This window comes from Argiope bruennichi, chromosome 3, assembly GCF_947563725.1.
Source record: "Argiope bruennichi chromosome 3, qqArgBrue1.1, whole genome shotgun sequence".
In the NCBI taxonomy this organism is placed as follows: domain Eukaryota; kingdom Metazoa; phylum Arthropoda; class Arachnida; order Araneae; family Araneidae; genus Argiope; species Argiope bruennichi.
The window spans coordinates 27671387-27693320 of record NC_079153.1 but is presented as its reverse complement, the minus strand read 5'-3'; the positions used below and the strand labels follow the sequence as shown (position 1 = coordinate 27693320).

Genomic DNA, 21934 nt, shown 5'->3' with positions numbered 1-21934 from the left:
GTGTCAGCTGGCGAGTTTCTCATTTGAGCTGGTATTTCACTTGAATGAACTTTTAGGACATTTCAACATGTAGATGTTCAGATCTAGGAAGGTAGATTTAGCATGCATTTGACCCACATATATGGTGAATATTCGGTGAAACCGTATCTTGATTCCATTACCGCTAGGACTCTGTGACTGATGGCTGTTGTTAAAATATAACGAATACACTGCAGTTTTTCTTGTAGAAAGCAGCAACTCTACAAAATTTCATGATCAATTGCTTTCAATTGCGAGGCAATGAATATGAATGGGTTCTTTTTTGTAATCTCAGTTTTGTATTACTCAGTTGCAGTTCGTGCTCTATAGAGTTTCATTTACTATTCTTTATACTACAATAAGCTTTTATGTGTTTCCAAATTGTCTCAAGTTCCCGAAAAATTATATGCAGCAAAGGGGAGAAAAAGAGGAAAATTTAAATTTGAAATCATCAAGTTAAAACATTTTTTTTGGCAACGTGAATATTGATGACGGAGGGTAGGAGTTTTAAACCACTATTGGTCACACGAAATGCAATGATGAAGTGAATCATCGAAAAATTTTGAAGTAGATTGGACAGTTTCAGTTATTATTTCAGTCATATTTAACTCATCCTGTTATTATCTTTACACAGAACTATTTTGAGTCATATGATTATTGTTAAAAGTAGATCATGGTAATTCAAAATCGAAACTGAAACATTTTGAACTTGGATTACTTTTGATATATTATATTCTCCAAGATCTCAATCTCAATCCCAGTCGCAAAGTTGATAATTTTCGATGATAATTTCTCTTTATATTTATATCTGGCAAATGTTTTTCGACAACACGAAACCCATGCCTAAAATAATATCCTGTTCATGAATTTAAAAAGCTTGCCTCTAATGTTATCTCCACTTTCTTTCATTTATTATAAACTACGTACATTTTTTATGTATCTTCAAAATGCAGACGGAGAAATTTTCTACTTCTTCTGCTTTCTATTCACTTTACATTTAATGGATTGCCTTTGAATTCATCAAGCTAAATTTAATTATCATTTCTATTTCTTGTGAAAAATTATTCTGCAGATAACTTTCAAGCACCTCGGTGAAGCATCACGTATTTTAATTCCAAAGCCTTTTATTGTTTCGAAATCTGTATTATTATATTTGGATTCAAAATTTAAAATTAGAAAGTGCAACAGACCTGTAAACTCTGCAGATGATTCTTAGGTCCTATTCCAGAGAGCATCAGAAGTTTCGCAGTATTTACAGTACCAGCAGACACGATGACTTCACGCCTGGCTTGGATCCTATACGTAGAGCCACCGTAGTCAAACTGAACTCCAACAGCGCGGTGGCCATTTATTATAATCTTAGAGAAGAAAATAAAAACATTTAAAATTGTTCAAATCAAATTATACATTTTTTTCGTCTAAAAATCTACTTAGTTTGTACAATTATTGTACAATTCATAAATGATTAATATACCTTTGTTATTTTTAAATTTACGAAGAATTTATTGAATCTGATGGAGTATTGTATGTTTTTGAGAATAAAACTATTCTCAAAATTCTCTAGCAATTTTCCACTTAAAATTGTTTTTTTTAAAGTATTGAAAATATATGAATTTTTGTCAAGCACGCAAAATAATACGAGAATTATATCTTCTTGTATATTTTAAGACTTACAAACTGTTCAATAATGAAAAAAATCGTAAAAGTATTTTTCATCTTTTGGAATAAAAGTACTTAAATGTAAAGATTAAGGTTTCCTTAATCTGATTCCATGCCTTAAAAAAGATTACAATTAAATTACAATTTTCTTCAAATGACTGCTTAAATATTAGATATCACATTAAATTTAAAAAATATTGAGATAAAACAGAAAAAAATGTATTGTCAGTGTAAAAAAATTAGCAAATAGAAATTTCAAATATGGCATTAATTCTTTTTATCTAAATTATCTTATTTATTTTCTTTTAAAATATTTAGAATAAAAAGGTGACTTTTTATAAATCTTTTATTTTTGATTCTAATGGTACTTGCCATGGACAAGCTCGCTGACGAAGGCAGCGATTTTATGCCGAGGGTGCGTCTCTGGCTTTTTAGTAGCGCCAGCTAGAACCAAGAGTACGTCTTAGCTACTCATGCATCACATTCGCTTGCACATCCCCTTTTTACAGGGGGGCACATTCACATATCTCACAGACAAAACAGATGAAGAACAACCATGCCCGATCCGTGACTCGAACCCAGAACGCCCAGATCCCGGGGAAAACGCGCTACCCCTATGCCAGGACACCGGCTAGTTTTTACTTTAATCAGTTAAACAATATCAAACTAAATGCACAATGCTTTCTAATATGCGAACATGTCTTCGAACTAAAATATAATTAACCTTGAAATACAATTTAAAGAGATTTATCGCTTAGAATTATGTATTATAAAATGATTTTAAACATTATCTTAATTTTTATATCAATAAATATTAATAACATTTTAAATTTTATATAAATTTCATACGCCAAACGTAAAGCGGATTGTAATAGGTTTGATTTCGAAAATATTTGTCGCAATGCTCATGAATTTGAGAATTCCTAAACTAGGCAATTTCATGTTTTAATTAAGAGAACATGAAAATGTGGATCGCAATGTAAATAAGTTTGGGAACTCCTAAACCAGACAATTTCATGTTTTAACTAAGAGTTAACAGACACATATAGCCTTTTGTAGAATTTCTATACAAGAAAGTATGGTCACATATTATATTTCAAAGCAAATAAAAGAACAAAATTGAGTAAAATTGTATTGATACTACATTAACAAATAAACTATAATTAGTACAAGTCAAACAAACAAAATATTATTAACAATTATGTATTAAATTATGACTGACTTAAGCTCACTAAATCAACACATAATTAAATTATTCAACAAAAAAGTATTAAATTGAAATTTCTCATTCTAAAATCGGAATAAAAAACAATTTTCTTATTATTGATTAAATTTTAAAACTGAAATATAATTTTTATCAGTGTATAGAAACAAAAATCTCAATTCCCAGTGGCGCTATATTAACCTTAGTAACTTGAGCATTAGCTAAAATATCCAAGTTTGTGCGGTTTTCTGCTGGAACCAGATATTCCTCTGCAGAATTATGCTTCTGCCCATCTCTGGTGTATGCTTGGAAGTCACTAAAACCTGAAAAAAATTAAGAAATATTAATGAAACAGGGTATTACATTCAGGGAATGAAATATTAATAATAGGGTACAGAAGTTTCTGATAATTCATCTGATATTATCCTATCATATCAATAAATTTATTAGATTTAGAAAGGACTAATACAAAAAAAAATGCCATATACGGTCATACTTTGCAATATATTTTTAAAAAGTATAATTATCCTATATCAAGAAACAAATTCTTAAGTGATATCTATACTATTAATAAAGGAACAGTCTGATAGTCTGTATGGTATATATGGAACAGTTTGAGAGGCATATATTGACCTTCTACAAGATCGCTCGGTCTAGAGCAACTAAATTTGGCATGGATATATTTTGGTGAAATAATTTCGAAATTTCAGTCGGAATTTTAATTAATTAAAAACTAATTAAGATTTCTTTTCCAGAATAAATCCAGAAAATATCATCGCAGAAAACTAATTTTTAGGACCATTTTGAAATAAATCTTTTAAAAGTCTTTTTAAATATGCCATTTCCTATGAAATATTTTCTAATTTTTGGAAATTTTTTTTGCATAGTTTTTACTGATAGTTTTCAATATTATACTGACAATCAAAAGATATTCCTTCTTTCATTAAATATTTAACGGAGTGATTTTTTTTCTATTGTTGATATTAGAGAAAGTAAGATGTTTTTAATATCTACGAAAAATTAGAAACTGAAGTAACAGTGTCTCAAAAGTTAGGTAATAAAAGTACCGGACAATTGCCTTTTTAGTAGCTATGTCATGTTATAGAATTTGAATAAATTAGTATGATTCATGAGCAAAATTAATAGAACAGGTCAAAATTATTAGTATAACACAATTTTTATGTTATGTTAATTAGATAAAGATTGTGCAAATTGATTTTTGGCAGAATATAAGATTCAGTATCAAATTCTGTCAATATCAGAAAATTCAACAGTATGACAGTATCAAATTATGTCACAATTTGATACTTAAGAACACGGTATTATGGGAGCAAGGACATCAATTTTCCCTTAATAATTAATTGATATTAAACCATAATTAACATTCTATTAGAAATTATTCCATAACGACGTTTGGCATGACTGATTTAACGTGCAATAGATCCCCTCACACGACGGTTCTTGGATGGCATCGAGTCTCGAACCTGAAACCCTACAGCTCACAAGCCGAGACCTTACCACCAGGTCACTGCGGCCTTTTTATATTGTTAAGCAAAAGATCTGCTATTTTAAAGTTGTTTAAGCTAGGAAAACGATAGTGTGAAATCTTTCGTTTGCTGAATATATCTCGGCAAATGGTGTCTGATGCAATTTGTCATTTCAAAGAGCTTGTTAGCTTCCAGGAAGTGAACAAAAACGTATGTTGAACAATGAACGTATGAAACGTATGTTTTCAATAGCCGTATCGCCATCAAAAAGCAAGTCCAGTGAAATCCGAGGGATTCCATGAGAAAGACCGCAGGTGAAATGCTAATAAGTGACCGATCAGAGCTACGAATGTGAAAAACAGAGCTTGAAATGAAGCCTTACAAGTTCCAAAAAGTTCAGCTTCTCACTAAAGAAAACGAACTCCTGAGACTCAAAAGATACCGAACACTTTTGAGAATCAGTGCTGGGAGAGATTTCTTTTCACGAATGAGAAAATCTTTAACGTTTAACAAGCTCATAACTCCCAGAAAGATAGGATCTGGTCTGTAGATGCTCCAAGTACATCAACAATTGTTGAACATCGCCAACATCCAAAATCGATCATGGTCTGGGGCGGAAGTTGCGGAAGCGGCAAAACACCTCTGGTTTTTGTGGAAGAAAGCATTAAAATAAATAAAAAAAAATGTGCCAGGGAGACATTCTAGAAGCTGCTGTATTTCTATGGGCCAAAAAGCACTTCGGCAATGTAAACTGGGAATTTCAACAAGACTCCGCACCAGCTCACAAGGTCAAAAAGGCACAATAGTGAGGCAAGCGCATTTTCCAGATGTCATATCATGTGGAAACTGGGCATACTACTAACCGAATCGCAACATATACTCCTCTACCAGTAACGAACGTTACGTTAGAAAGCAGAAAGCAAATATTTTAATAGTACTATAAAGTAGGAAATAAGTCAGAATTTAAATTTTGAATCTCAATAGTGTCTTAATAATTCTACCAGTTCGAGATTGTCTTAAAGCTATTTTAAGATCAGGTTGAGACACAGATTTCTTGATTTGAATCTTGGTTGTGGCGCAGGCGTAATCTTCACTCAAGTTGGAGTTGTAAGCTGCTCCTCTTCAGAATTTTCTTGTGGTAGTAGATATACTGGCTTTATTCTGTCTATAGTTACATTCACTTCTTTAGTCCTTACCCTCAGAGTAAAATAGTTTGGTGTATGGCTGATAACAAAATATGAACCTTCATAAAGGCTTAAACTTGGCTTTCACACTCTATCAATGCGAATGAAAACGTGAGAAGTTGATTTTAAACATTTATGCACAAATATTTTAGGATGAATTTTTCGTTGAGTTTCTTTTGGTCTCATTAATTCCATAACACTTTGTAAATAATTTATAAAAGTTATGATATATGCTGTGACATTAATCATAAATATTTTATTTAAAAGTAACTAACGATTATTTTAATAATTATAAATATTATTTTTGAAATAGTTTTAAATTGAGATTTTCAACAGTGATATTTTTGGAACTTTTGAAATTGTGTTTTAAAAAACAATGCTAGAATTTGAATGAAAATAAGTTGATGTAAATTTGGTACTATTATCTATAATGTAAAAAAATTAGATTTTTAGTAAGTTTGTCTGCATTTTATTTTTGTTGACACCCGAACACAACATTGGTGACCCGGCGACGAAAAATACGCAACCTTCGTACAGCTGTTTGGCGCCCTCTACCCTAAAAAAATTAAGCTAATAAATAATCAGCCAATAAATAAATCAAAGCTGATAAATATCCAGCCAAATAAACAAAATCAAAGCTGATAAATATTCAGCCAAATAAATAAAATCAAAGCTGTTAAATAATCAGCCAATAAATAAAAATCAAAGCTAATAAGTAATCAGCCAATAAAAATGGGTAAGGTGCAACAGTCATTATCACCACTAATAACAGCAATAACAGGACAAAATATCGTTCGTCTCACCTCCGACTCACTGGAGGGGGAGTAATGTGGTGAAGCTTTATAAGCCATATAACAGCTACGGGACACAAGTAAATGCTTTTGTCTTGTGGTCTTGTTACTCGGCTACGAACCCAAACATTGCGAGTTTGGTCCTCCCTATCTCCAATCGCTACACATTAAAAGTAGAAGACTTGCGGCCCATTGATGAAAATTTCAATAAGCGTTTGAACCTCCGAATTCTTACAAAAGGCGACCACTTTGAAACCAATTAAATTTATTTATTTGCAAGTCTACATTTATTATTATTTGTTATATTTTGTTAAATTATTTACTTGTAATAAAGTTATATTAAAAATTGTTGTCCGTTTTTTCTGCTGCTCCCAGTAGTTATAAATAATCAGAGTTATGTTTTATTCAAAACTTCTAATATCAATCAGTTATTCATACATTTAGATTCATGATCTATTTTTATTAATAATAATAATAAATAACTAAACATATTATACTGATGAGAGAATTAGAACCTAAGACTTTGAAGAATCTCTATTTTTTAAAACATTTTCATTTTGCCTCCCTCTCAAAAATTTTGAATTCCGTCTATCTGAATATTGTGTCATCTTTGCTTTTAAATAAAATAGCACTATTTAGAACTTGATGAATATCAGAAAATTTTCAAAAATTGTTAAATCATAATTCGTAAACCTAGTTATCTTTGAGTTTCAGAAAATTGGAAAGAGTTCTTCGAAATTCCAGCCTATTGCACTTTGAGCTATCCATTCATCGTATATATTTCAATCATCTCTTTGATAGTTGAAAGCACAACGAGATTACTTACCTTTTTTAAGATCCTTGCTACTTGGCTAATATTTACAGAGTACAAACTCTATTCACATTTCTGTACAGTGACGTTGATTTCAGTAGTGTTTTTACAATCCAGTCCATTACGGAATCCGGTATTTTCATACCATGATTGTACAGATAAACAAGTCTTTTATGAGGATTGTCGGTATATTTGACGCGACATTAAGAATACACAGCTGCCAAGATTGTGAAATATTTATTACTTGCAGCTTTTGAGGACCAGCTGCTTTACTGAAAATATTGGAAAAGTTTAATTTCAATTAAATCTCATATCATATTTTTTTTTATCTTTAAACTCCTAAGTGTAGCAGATATTAAGATGGTGCAATTTCAACAGTTACTTTAACACTTGTTCAGTTTATTTGGTGCATGACAATTTCTAATAGAGTTATTTCCCATAGTATAATAGTTAAAAGTATAATTATGCTTATGATATACCTTTTAACATACACACTCATACGAATACACTCGTTCATCATTAACAGATGCATTGTAAGTTTCAATATAATTTTATATATTTCATAATATTTTATGCACAAAACATATGTATTAAAATGTAGATTTAAGAATGAATATCCAGTAACTAGATATTTTCTTTAACCTTATTGTCTTCTGATCTATTATTGAAATCTAACTATCTGTATATATTATTTTAACATATAATGCAATCATACATGGTACATAAATCGTTCTTATTACTTATTGTCAAATGGCAATAATCAAATGTACACAAATCCCTTTAAGAACGTTTCAGATTAATTCATTGAACGTTTTTATAGCTTAATTCAACGCTTCGCTACTTAATAATGCTATAAAATATCATAAGAAATTTTCTGAATACGTATTACAAAAACTATTCACTAAGAGGAAAGGAGATAAATTCGACTTAAAAAAAAGGCGTGAAACAAAATTAAATCCATGTGATGGGAAATCGCTATAACTATAGATGGAAATGAATGGTCATATGTTCTAAAACTATTCTCACGAAAATGGTTTTGAAATATCCGGAAACTTAAAATCACATCTTATAAATTTCATTTCTATATAATGCTTTTTCCATTTATTATCTTGTGAGAATCTGATGTTATTTTGGTTTGGGGTTTTTGAAGCTTCAAAATGCACGGGCAAAATTGGGGAATTAATTTTATTTTTATGGTGCGTCAATTTTTCGCTTTTAGCGTTATCAGAAATTGATAAAAGACGGTTGTCATATTTGGCGACTTATCGCCAACAAAAAGTTACAAGTTGACATATATATATATATATATATATATATATATATATATATATATATATAGTAGTGGCCGAAATTGTCTTCAGAATGCTTATAGAAAATGTTATATTTCACAAAATGCATAGTTTTTCATATAATTTTAAAGATAATTTAATGCCGATTTCAATGCAGAAAGCAAAATTCAAATATCTGCAATAGAATAAAAAATGTATTTTTTCTTTACCTGAATAAGAAACACAGTGGTGAAGTGTTGTAATTTCTAACTTTCCTGACAAATTTCTGCATTTTTTCTGGGAACCAATCAAATGTTAATAGCAGCTAGCAGAAGCTGACACTATATTTAAAGTTGGAATAAGTTATAGTGCTTTTTTCTGTAGAAGAAAGACTGTTTCTTATGCAATCAAATTAGGTATTTAGTTAGAAATTTTTTAAAACATTTTTATATTTTGTTGGAATTTTTGTAAGTATTTATGATATTTAGTTAAGAAACAATGATATCAAATTAAAGAATATATTAGACACCTAGAAAGATAACTAATATTATTGTTTTACATGAATGTGATCTTTCCTATGCTGAAATTGCAAGACAGGTGGGTGGTTTAGTGACTACACATGGAATCCGGAAGTTGTTTGCGATATCAGGAGACAAATTCTATAAAACACAAAAAAATAGGAAATGGATGAAAAAAGGTGCACCATATCAGTTGAAGACATAAGAATAAAAAAACTATGCCTCCAAGATAGAAGAATGCCATCAGAGGCCATCAGAAGTCAATTAAATGAAGCTGGCATTTATGTGAGCTTAAGAACAATCAGAAGAAGATTATTGGATGTTTGGACTGAGAGGTAGAATTCAAAGAAAAAGGCCTTATCTCAATTTATAGCAGCGTATAAGAAGAATACAATGGGAAAAGGAACACATTAATTTGACAGATGATCAGAAGCCACAACTTATACGGAGTGATGAAACAACGATATTGTTATTCGGTAGTGATGGCGAAAATATGTAAGATATAGAATAGACGAAGTGCTACATCCTGAATGTATTCAGACAATTATGAAGAACTCAGTTAGTGTTTTTACTTGGTCATGCATGTCGACAAACGGTATTGGTCTTCATGTTATCAATGGGGCATTAAATGCAAGAAAATACATTAATACTATTCTAGAGCCAAAACTTACACTTTCCATCAGTAATCGCTTTCCCAACAAAGCACCATTTATTTTTCAGCAGGATTCAGCTCCTCACTTAACAGAAATATCGAAAAAGTGGTTTAGTACAAAGAGCATTGAATTATTATCATGAAGAGGAAACAGTCCTGACCTCAAAACTATTGTGAACTTCTGGCACCCTTTGAAAACTTTTCTTCATGTTATCAATGGGACATTAAATGCAAGAAAATACATTAATACTATTCTAGAGCCAAAACTTACACTTTCCATCAGTAATCGCTTTCATAACAAAGCACCATTTATTTTTCAGCAGGATTCAGCTCCTTCTCACTTAACAGAAATATCGAAAAAGTGGTTTAGTACAAAGAGCATTGAATTATTATCATGAAGAGGAAACAGTCCTGACCTCAAAACTATTGTGAACTTCTGGCACCCTTTGAAAACTTTTCTTCATGTTATCAATGGGACATTAAATGCAAGAAAATACATTAATACTATTCTAGAGCCAAAACTTACACTTTCCATCAGTAATCGCTTTCATAACAAAGCACCATTTATTTTTCAGCAGGATTCAGCTCCTTCTCACTTAACAGAAATATCGAAAAAGTGGTTTAGTACAAAGAGCATTGAATTATTATCATGAAGAGGAAACAGTCCTGACCTCAAAACTATTGTGAACTTCTGGCACCCTTTGAAAACTTTTCTTCATGTTATCAATGGGACATTAAATGCAAGAAAATACATTAATACTATTCTAGAGCCAAAACTTACACTTTCCATCAGTAATCGCTTTCATAACAAAGCACCATTTATTTTTCAGCAGGATTCAGCTCCTTCTCACTTAACAGAAATATCGAAAAAGTGGTTTAGTACAAAGAGCATTGAATTATTATCATGAAGAGGAAACAGTCCTGACCTCAAAACTATTGTGAACTTCTGGCACCCTTTGAAAACTTTTCTACATATGAAGCATTCATCAAATAAAAAAGAATTAATTGAAGCTATGATTGTTTCATGGTGTCAAGCAATAACAAAGGAAGAGCTTTAAACTCTCTTCAGCTCAATGAAACCTCAGTGTGAAGTTTTAATAAAAAACAAAGGCTACCCTACTAAGTACTGATAACTCGCTACTGTCATCGGCATCTAATGTTTTTCGGTAATTATTGCCACTCAACTTTTTTTTCGTATTGAAATCAGCATTAAATTCTTTTTAAAAGGATATGTAAGATTTTGCATTTTGTGATACGTAACATTTTCTATAAGCATACAAAGTTAGAAAACATAAAAATTCCAAAAGTGTCAAAGAATCCTTATATTACATTATAAGGATTCAGAGTTGCATAGTTACCCGTGGTCTGAAACGTCACGGGAAAGTAGTATGGCAGGTACAAGAAATGAAGAGATACAAGATTGAGATCAAAGATATTACATTTGCTGTGGTACATGATATTTGAAAATGTCACGAAAGATGTTCAAAGTATCCACCATTGTTAGCGATGCATGCGTTACACCGTCGAACCATAGACTGGCAAACTCTCTCAAATATACCCGGATTTTAATGGATATCCGCAGCAGCGCAGACGATTTTTGCAACCAGATCCATTTCTGAATCCACAGGTGTTGCGTACACATCACTTTTCAGCGCACCCCAAAGAAAGAAATCGATGCTGTTTAAATCCGGAGAGCGTGATGGCCAGGGAACTTGTCCACCACGACCAAACACCTGATTCAAATTTTCATGAACACATCTTCCATAATGGGGAGGTGCCCCATCATGTTGAAACCACATATGGTGTCTGATATGTTGTGGTACAAGGTCAAGTAATGTTGGTAGAACCTCTGGCAAAAGATAATATATTGTGCAGATGTTAGTGGCTATGGCAACAAATACGGCCCGACAAAGACGTCACCAACCACATCAGCCCAAACATTCACTGAAAAGCGATGTTGAGCAGCATGTGGTCTTATGCCATGGGGATTCTCACCAGCCCAAAAATGCGCATTGTGGTAGTTGAAAATCCATCTCGTCATCCGTCATTAAAAAATAGGATGGAAAATTCGCATCTTGCAACATTGATCGAGATAACACCGTGCAAAACGTTCAGGAGGAGGACAATCTACGAGGAGCAATAACTGTACTCTTTGCAGATGGTTTGCGTAAGCTTTCAGGTTGCAAAACACGATGAACACTCCATCGGCAGTAGCGACGGCTCATACTCTTTCCTTCACTCGGATTCCTTCTAACGGTATCCAGGAAATTTTCCTCCATCCTGGGAGTTAAAGTCAATATGCCCTCACTATGTCTATTACCACGTAACGATCCATATCCACACAAATTATGATGCAAATTACTGAACATCCGGTAGTCAGGTGCATCTCTCTGTGAGTACCATTCTCGATGCAACCTTTCAGCCGCTCTTACATTTCCTTCTGCCAATCCATAAGTGCATATCTGTCAGTTCCGTGTTCATAAAACGTTCCATACTCCTCTACGGGCGATCGCAGCTCAAATGACTGAGGGATTGCAGGTTTGCTTCCTTATATGCTACTGTGAAGAACGGCACCTAGCACCGATATATATATATATATATATATATATATATATACACACACACACACAATTTTTCTAAATGGCAAAAAAAAGTTGTGAAGCTCAAACGGTTTTGAGATGAGAGAAAAAAAACAAAAAAACATCGCTTTTCTAAAAATTGACGATTGCGCTATACGCTGGTCAAGTGATTATTTCAAATCGGTTTAAACCGGAGTTTCGCTGGAAAAAAAATTCTAGCCTCGAAATAAATTTTTGGCGCACAAATGATTTTGGGATAATATATATATATATATATATATATATATATATATATATATATATATATATATATATATATATAATCATTTTATAAATACCGACGCTTGCGTAATCTGATAGTCGCATGATTTTTACAAACCAGTTAAAACTGTTTTTTCCAAAAAAAAAAAAAAAAAATGCCTCGAGAAAATTTTTTTAAAAACTCGATTGATTTTGAATTATCGCTTCTAATTGAGAAATATGAGTCATGTGAGAGCATGATGATTTTCTGCCGGATTGATACAACGGATTTTTTAAAAATAAGTAATGTTCTCACACGATAACTTGAAATTTGCTATAACAGGTTTCAATTTTCTTTTTAGATTTCATTTTTACAGAACCTTTTAAGCAAGGTACCTTTTATGTTATTTATAAGTTTTTGATACGAAATGAAACGAAAAATTATCAGGATAAGAATAACAGTTGAGACGAATAAAAAATAGTTATCTTTGGCTAAAAGATGGAAACGTTTATGCCATTTTTTAAACATATATAATATTTTGCATTTTACTTCTGTACATAAAATTAATTTAATTTCGATACTTTTTTTTAAATTTCTCAGATTTACGAATCAATTAAAAATTTCACTAGAACACTAGAAATAGCAGATAATTTTTACTTTGTCTTTTTTATATTTTAAATTTTCAGTAAAAAATTTACGTGTGAATTAGTTATCAAATAATAAGCTCATATACTAAAAAGTATTTTTTTTTATTTTTACAATTAGCAAAAATGAATTTTTAATGGTTTGAAAAACAAAATAAATATAAGAATATTTTTTTCTGAATGTGAATTCTGAAGTAAGATTTTCAATTTTGCTTTTATTTCATAGTATAAAACATTTTATTAGTAATTTATAATTTTCTCTGTTTTATTGAATTCATTTCGCGTTTTTCGGTCAAACAACAAATTGAAACTTTTTTAAAAATATGCTTTCTATATTAGGGTTTAAATGTCTAACATTAAAAAATCTATGTGGACAAGTTGGTCGTCAACGGCGCTTAGTTTCTAAATTACTGAAAGACTTTTGTGTGAGAATGTCATCGGGGAATTAATCACTGGTTCAGATAAAAGAATGAAGAAGCAGTTGACTCTTGTGACGAACGTATTATTAAATGAAAACGAATAAACATACTCGTACAAAGGATTATCAGCAGAAAAGAAAGTTACTCACCAGTTTGTTGACGTCCATTAGTATCAACAATATGAAAACCCAACTGTCTTGCAGTTTCTGAAATTGCACTTTTTAATTCTGAATTATATCTTGGTCTTTCAGTAGTTACAGGACCACCAGTAGAATGATAACCTAAAAATATATGACGATTGGCCCTTTTTTTAGTTGAAATTGAATCCTTTAACCATAGTCTATTGGAAATATGCTAAATACCGTTTACTCAACGTATTCAGAAATTGTTACTGAAAAATTCTGTTCTTTCAGTAAAGTATCAGGTTTGACGTATATATGCATATGATATTTTATAGGACAAAATGAAAGTAATAAAACACCGTCAGCATTTTCTCCATTGAGTTGAATAATAAAATTATAATACATTTCATCAAAAAGTAAAGAAAAATAATTTTTTTCACAGCAAATCTGATTGATTGTATTAAAATGATAAACATCCTCTGTGAATTCTGTGTATTTCGTACAAAATTCACAGTATATTGTGTACATTTTGAACACGTATGATTAAAAGAAAAGTGTATATTGTGTATTTAAAGAAATTCAGCATTAAATATATATAATTCTTACTATATTATCAATTCCCCCAGTGTTGATAATACAATAAGAATACATAATTTGTTAGATATTAATTTTTCTATAGCTCCATTTATTTTTGTTTTTTATTTGTCCTCTTTACAATCTAGCAATTCTACTTTGTTTTTTTCCTTTGCATATTGATCTGGAAATTTCTATTGCTCTAGTTCTGTCCGTTCTGTATTTGTCCTCTTTACAATCTAGCAATTCTATTACGGTTTTTTTCCTATGAATATTTTTCTTTAAATTTCTATTGCTCTAGTTATTTTTTTTTATTTGACCTCTTTACAATCTAGCAATTCTACTTTGTTTTTTTTCCTTTGCATATTGATCTGGAAATTTCTATTGCTCTAGTTCTTTCTGTTCTTTATTTGTTCTCTTTACAATCTAGCAATTCTACTATGGATATTTCTTTTGCATATTGATTTGAAATTTATCATATACAAACATCCCCCCCCCTTTAAGTAACTGATTGTTTATAAATTGACGAACTCTTTACTTCATTATTTATGGAAATTATTATTTGTATTAATTTTCATATTTCAAAATTTGATTTCTATTGTTACCCATTCACAGCTATACGATGGGTAAAAACAAAACCAGTCTTAATCTAACATTTGATTATCAAAATTATTTTATTCAATTTTAATTTGGAATAAAGAAGAGTTATTCGATACGCCATAGAAATTTGAAAATTTACTGATCTTACCGTTTTCTACGAATTCGGGATTCCGGTTATCTTCAAGTTTCAGATAATACGGAAACACTTCCTCGAAACTCCAACCTGTTGCACCTTGAGCTGCCCACTCATCGTAAATCTTATAATTACCTCTTTGATAGATTGAGCCACTTATGACACTACTTCCTCCAAGACCTTTACCACTTGGAAAATAGATTTGCTGTATAGAATAAGACAATTTATAACCATATTGAGTAATAGAGTGAATATTTAACAAATTTTACAAATTTGAATGAGAAGACATTTTTGATGTGAAATAGGTATGGGTGCAGTGCAAAGCTATGGAAAAAATCTTGCTTCAAATCCATGAATCTCTGGTTTTGAAGCTTAGATCCTATCAAAAGGTCACTGATGCCCGCGGGAATTATTTAATTATAATTTATATAATTTGAAATAAGTACTAATTTATTTTTTTATTCTTAGTCAAGTATTACTTATCGATAAATTATTGTTCTGTATTTTTGAAAGGATATTGCTTATTTTTAACATAAATTGTAAGGAAAATTATCTTTGTGTTTCCTACATCGTTACAATTTCATTTTATTTCAATATTTTATTTTTGAACTTGGCTATTGAACTTTGTTTCGATCGGTTGAGAAAATCGTGTCTGAAACTGGAAATTCGATTTTTGGATGCTATTAATGTATTCCAGGGATTAATCGCCAAATAACTCGCCAAGGATGACATCATAGAATTAGTAAAAAAGGTAAATTCACGCTAAAAGTTAATATTTCATAGCTATTGTAAGCCAACGCAATATTAGGCGTTTTTTGGCATGGCAAGTTTATTAGACAGTGCGAGAGAAAGTTTTTGGTAGACCAATCTCACTGGTTGAAAATGTAGCTCTAAATGTCTAGAAAAGTGTCTGATATATATTAAGGAATTACTTAGGTTTCTAGACTTATTATTTTTATATATGTTAGAATTTGTGTCGATTATTTGAACATATTTTAGATATTTTCTCAAAAGCTCTTCTGGCATTTTATGTTGTTTTCGGTTAATATTCGGATTTCTTATAGTGTGGAATGGTTTTTTAGGAAAGTAACAGCTAAAAGGTAACAAATTAAGTGGAAGCATCTGATTCCTGGAAATAGCCGAAATTGTCATAATAGAATAAGCAGCACAGAATAGAACATTATGATAGATAGTCGGTTGATTAATTGCTTTATAGTAAACACCAGCAAATAACATGATATTTCATATTAATATTTCTTTGTTATTGGTATTTCATACTGTTATATTGATAGGCTTGCTTCCCAGCTTCAACTTTAAACTTAGTTCTTTCAAGATTGGAACTTTAATCAAAAGTGAGATCAGTATTTTCCAAAATTTAACTAGGTAAAACAGTACAAAACATTTTAATAAGCTCCATCTGTTTATCAAAAGTTGCAATTGTTTAATCAAAATGTTATTTTCTTTATCAGATTGAACCTGAAAAGTAGAGTTTAAAAGGAGAGGTTAAAAAGAATCAAAATTAAAGAAAGGGTCTAAAAAATTCAAAAATTTACCCTTAATACTTAATTATTTTAATAAATGTTTTTTAATTAATAACTGATGAAAATACAATAATAATTATTATATTTTTAAAATCAGCAAGTAAAAAAATAATTTTAGTAAACTTGTAACTTTAACAAACAAAAGCGGAATACAGTATAGAATATAATACAATAAAGCTTACCTGCAAATGTGGACAATAACATTAAATGAAATAAAAAAGTCAAGAAATAATTTTTTTCCTATATTTTTGTTTGTTTTAATGAGTGTGAAATTGTTCAATAAATCAAATTTCATTACATTTTGGAATCCTCAATCTATTTATTTAATTATTTTTATTTGCTTTTTTTATTTTTTACTTATTTACTATATTTTTATTTTAATATTCACTTATTTTCATTATTTAATTTTATTATTCATATGAAGTTCTTTTAAGGACTTCATTTTTTTTTCTGCGCAGTCTGTGATGTCAATGATGTCTTTGCTGCTTTTAATTAGCGAGGTTACGGCAATGAATAACTATATTTTTTGAATCTTTCAATTAAAATGAAGTCCCCCACAGACATCATAATACGATAAATATATTACGTGGAATCCAGAAACATTTCAACTAGTCGTAATCGGGGTAGCATGCATTTGTTGTGACTCAATTATTTGGGATGTTTCAGAAAAATAATTTTATTTACAATTTTACTAAAGAAATTAAACATTTGATTTTAACTACGAGCTTAATCGAGGTAGTGTGCGAAAGCATTCCGAAGAAAAGGAGAGAAAATAGCTTTTTTAGAAGCATACCTGAATTACGTCACACGCAGCAGTTTACAGATATCTGATAAGATTTATGATAAGTATATATGATTTATGATATATGTATATATATATGATTTATGATAGGCATTCACTACAAACTAATAATGAAATCAATATTGCAATATATTTCCAAAACAGAAGGTGTCATATAATTTAGATTACAATTAAGCGAATAAGCTTCTCAGAATTTTTTTTTTTCAATCATGAGCTCAGATTCTCATTTTATGCTGATTTCTCATTTTAACAAAGCTAATGAGTTTTTTTTAATGAATACAAGATTCAAGTAAGGAAAGACAGTTCAACCTACCCTGTTAACGCTAGCTTTGGCTGCATTCCTCTGAGGTACAGTCTGATACTTCCAATCCAAATCAGAGCCAACGAAATATCTAGAGATACCCGGTATACCGCTGAGCGCAGGTGGAGACGGCCCGGCCTCCACCACTAGAACGCTCACGCTGGGTATTTCAGAAAGGCGAGCGGCCACTGTTGAACCTCCAGCACCGGCTCCCACTTGCAAAAAGAAAAAAAAAAAATCAGAAGGAAATTCATATAAAAGGAAATAATATAAAAATAACAGATCAGTCACACTTCAAGGCTCTTCAATTTAATTTGCAAATGTAGGGTAAGTTCTACTATATTTTCTACAACGCAGAGTAATATCATTGAGCTGAAGAAAGTCACAAGCAATAATTAAGGCAATTTTATTTGCCTGTTCTACCATCATTTCTTCTAGGCAGCATAAAACCATTCAGTTGAAGGGAGTCACAAGCAGGGTGATTGATACAATTTTATTAGCTTATTTTATTATTTTTTCTACTACACAGCCTAGAACTACAGGTTTGAAGGAAAACACAGCTAAGTTGATTAAGACAATCTTATAAGTTTATTATACAATCTTTTCAACTAGGCAGCATAGGACCATTTGTTTGAAATTAGCCACAAACAGGTTGATGAGGACAATGTTCTAAGATTATTCTTTCATCTTTTATACTACGCAGATTAGAACCACTGAGTTGAAAGGAAAAAAATGTAGGTTGATTAAGACAATTTTATTAGTATATTGTCCTATCTTTTCAACTAGGCAGCATAGGACCATTCGGTTGAAGGGAGCCACAGGCAGGTGAATTAAAAAAATTTTATTACACTATTTTACCATATAAAAATTTTATTAGCCTATTTTACTATATTAGCCTATTTTATCTATTTTACGATATTTATATACTAGGAGCATTGAAATGAAGGGTAAAATAAGCAGGTTGATTAAACTTATGTTATGTTCTATGAATTATAAAATACTAGGATAAAACATTTTTTCAAGTATAATTGATCAGACTTTTTTTGTTTCATTACGTACACTTAATTATTATATCTAATATAAATATCTGGTCTGTTTTTCAATATAATTGTACCCAAATTTGGATAGGGAACACTCAATAATATATATTATTAATAAAGATGAATGTACGTATGTGTGCATGCGTGTTAGCAGTCTGCAGATCAGACCCTTTGATCTTCATCTACCAAATTTGGCGCATACATATCTTAGAAGGTAGTAATGTGAACCTCAGAACAATTTTTTTAAAAATTTCAATTAGAATTGGAATTAATTAAAAATTAAGTTGAATTTTGACATTTTTCCCTATCTTCCGAAAACAATATGAAAAAAAATAATTTTTCATAGTGTCAAAATTTAAGTATTGCATTTTTAATGATATATTTTGAAAGGTATTACAAAATAAAAATTACAAAAAAAAAGTAAAACAATTTTTCAGTGATACTAAATTGAATTAATTGAGCCTGAAATAAATCATTAACATTTAGATTAAGTAACACATTTGTTGAACGCTAAATCTAATTCATGAACTTATTAAAATATATCATAATATTCACTACTTAGGACCACAATCCGTCTAAATCCGCCATTGAGTTTTACTTTAAACTAATCGAATAGATTAGAAGTCCTTCAATAGTGAAAAACGTGCCCATCAAAATTAAAATATAATATACTCTTCTTTCTCTTAATGCAGTTTAAATAATACTGAATTAATTTAAACAAACAACGAACTCTTTAAATAAAATTGTTTTAGTTTTGATAATGTTATCGTACATTTGATGAAGCAAAGTACATTGAATAAGATGATAAAAAGGGAGAATTCGATAAATTAAAAAATAACTATCCCTTTATTAGGCATTTAAAATATACCTGAATTGCCCAAAACATATATGCAAAATTATGTTATATCCATACTTCTTATAAAGTAGAAAAATTTACATAAATTTCAGAAAAAAAATACAAATTCGCACAAATATTCACATTTTCGGAATGACCTCATTACAGACAACTAATCGGAAATGAATAAATGTTCATCAGTTATCTTGCTACAAGTTATTACAACATATAGATGAATGGTTAATTTTAGAATTCCTACTCCCCCCCCCTCAAAAATCTGCGTAATCTAGCCATGGAGAAGTTCAACAAACAGTAAATACATTATGTGAATACAAAAATGTATAGCTTTATTTAATGATTATGATAAATTATTTTTGTGAATAAATCCCATTATTCTTAATGGGAACACTGTAAATTCTTTATCAATGCTCGAGTGATTTTTTGTCTTTGACTGGGATGATAAGTAATCTTGCAAAATCTCCGAGTAGACATATTAAAATATAAATGGAAAGCATAAATTTAAAATAATCGTCAAAAATAGTTTACACTTATTAACTATTTTGAACGATAGCTGAGTTAAATAAAGTTATTAGTTAATCCAACTGCATGTTCTAAAAGAGGTAACGGATAAGAAGATGTTCTCTTCCTTCTCAAAGTTTAAAGCTAATAAATTTGTTTAACACCTTGATAATTATAGATGGAGGATTAATTAGAATTGAACTGCTTGATAGGCACTGATAAAACTCAAGATAATTATTTATAATTCAGGATAACAATTTAAAATTCAAGATGACAAATTTACTTTACTTTTTTTCTGTGTCTGACAAGAGTAATTACTGGCCAAATGATACAGGAACATGCCAATACGTTTTCGACTAGTAAAAAAGTCAATTACATTGCTTTTTCAAATAAATAATTTTTCTTATAAATTAGTATTTTATTTTCAAACTAAAATACGAGCATTATAAACTAAACTTTATAATATAAAACGATTTTTAATTTAAGATTTCAATTTTATTTTGTTATTTTATTTTTTCTTGACGAAGAAATCAATGAATGGAAACAAAAAAAAAAAATCTATGCATTTTTTTTCTTTATATAATAAAAATTTTATCAACAACTTTGCAATTATTTACCATACAAGGGTTATATTTTATTGCATATTTGTATCTGCATACATAGAATATCTCAATCTATACAAGGAATCTTGATTAAATACACCTGTGAGAAATGGTTAATGCGGAAAAAATTATTTATAATAGTTAAGAAAATACTGTATACTATCAATGAGAAAATATCAATAAATCGATTATTTGACTTTCGAAATATATCTATACAGATACTCGATTATTGTAATTGAGTATCTGTATAGAACCGAAAATTCAAATAGAAATTAAATGATTTACAATCTGACCTGCACGATCTCTATAATTAACACAGTAGAGATTTTTTTATGCGTGAATTTGTGTCAATACTTTGTGCTAGCAAACAGTTTGCTATTTAGATTATCTAGAATTAGATCAAATGATCTGCAATCCTTGGATCAGAAGCAGATTCTTTTATTTAATTCAACAGCAAAGAATATTTCCGTCGTTATCTGTCTTTGTCATTTCATATTCTATTTTTAAGAAAATGCTATTTTTTCTCTAAGTCTGGCTTATCTTTAAATTTTATCTGATGACTTTTAAATAATCCTGTATATTCTATTTTTTTGTGTATTTAATTTGGGAAATATCTTTTTTATGTATAAGAGAATGCTGTAGACTTACCAACAATGTAATCATACTTGCTATGGATAGTTGTCGTTGTTTTCGGAGCGATACGCTGCCTCAGTAGAGAAAGAATAAGCAATGGCAGAAGTGGGGAAGTTGCATAAGGAGTAGGAAAAGACCTCTCATAAGGTAGATTCAGAGTATCTGAAATGAAATGACAAGTTAATTTTTTATGAAACAATTTTTGTTAAGTTGCATATTAAAGTCAGTTACTGTAAGGAAATAAAAAAAAAATTATTACCTAGTATCCCTGGATTGGAAATCTGCAAGTCACACTCCATGACTACTACTGCAGTTCTCACACCAAACTGCTACAAAGGATTAATAGTGTTGGCTTTATAATCGCTGATATGTCAGGATATAACTGCATTTGGAAACCACATGTTTCACAAGTCTGTTATAAATGTAGAGATTTGAGTTTTATAAATTCCACAAAGTGTCACAATTTTCATTTTACCTCTTGAAATATTTTGCAATGTGCCTGTCTTCTAACTTATTTGCTTCAAATATTTGATAAAACTAGAATTACTGAAACATAAAACTTAGGAGCATGCCAAAGGATAAAAGAGTAAACAAATTTTGTAAGTGTGGTTTCAGCAGAATACAATAAAATTTTGTTTAAATAAACAGTCACACGAATCTTTGCACGTAAGTTTGAACAGCTTGGTTTCAAAATTATGAAAGTATTTTTGTTGTTGTAAAAATCTCTAATGGATAAGAAATTTCAAAAATAATGTTTA

At 30.2% G+C, this 21934-nt stretch overlaps 1 protein-coding gene across 1 annotated transcript in view; it reads right to left on the bottom strand.

Annotated features, from left to right (window-relative positions):
* LOC129962791 (glucose dehydrogenase [FAD, quinone]-like) overlaps positions 1–21592 on the bottom strand; it is a 36899-nt gene extending 15307 nt beyond the window's left edge. The window contains exons 1-7 of the mRNA XM_056076785.1: positions 21436–21592; positions 21192–21338; positions 17560–17762; positions 14919–15108; positions 13625–13756; positions 3083–3204; positions 1209–1376 (exon numbers count right to left, since the gene is read on the bottom strand). Coding sequence (XP_055932760.1) covers positions 1209–1376; positions 3083–3204; positions 13625–13756; positions 14919–15108; positions 17560–17762; positions 21192–21338; positions 21436–21475 — 1002 coding nt within the window. The 5' untranslated portion in view covers positions 21476–21592. The remainder of the gene's footprint in view (positions 1–1208; positions 1377–3082; positions 3205–13624; positions 13757–14918; positions 15109–17559; positions 17763–21191; positions 21339–21435) is intronic.
* Positions 21593–21934: the final 342 nt, after the last annotated feature.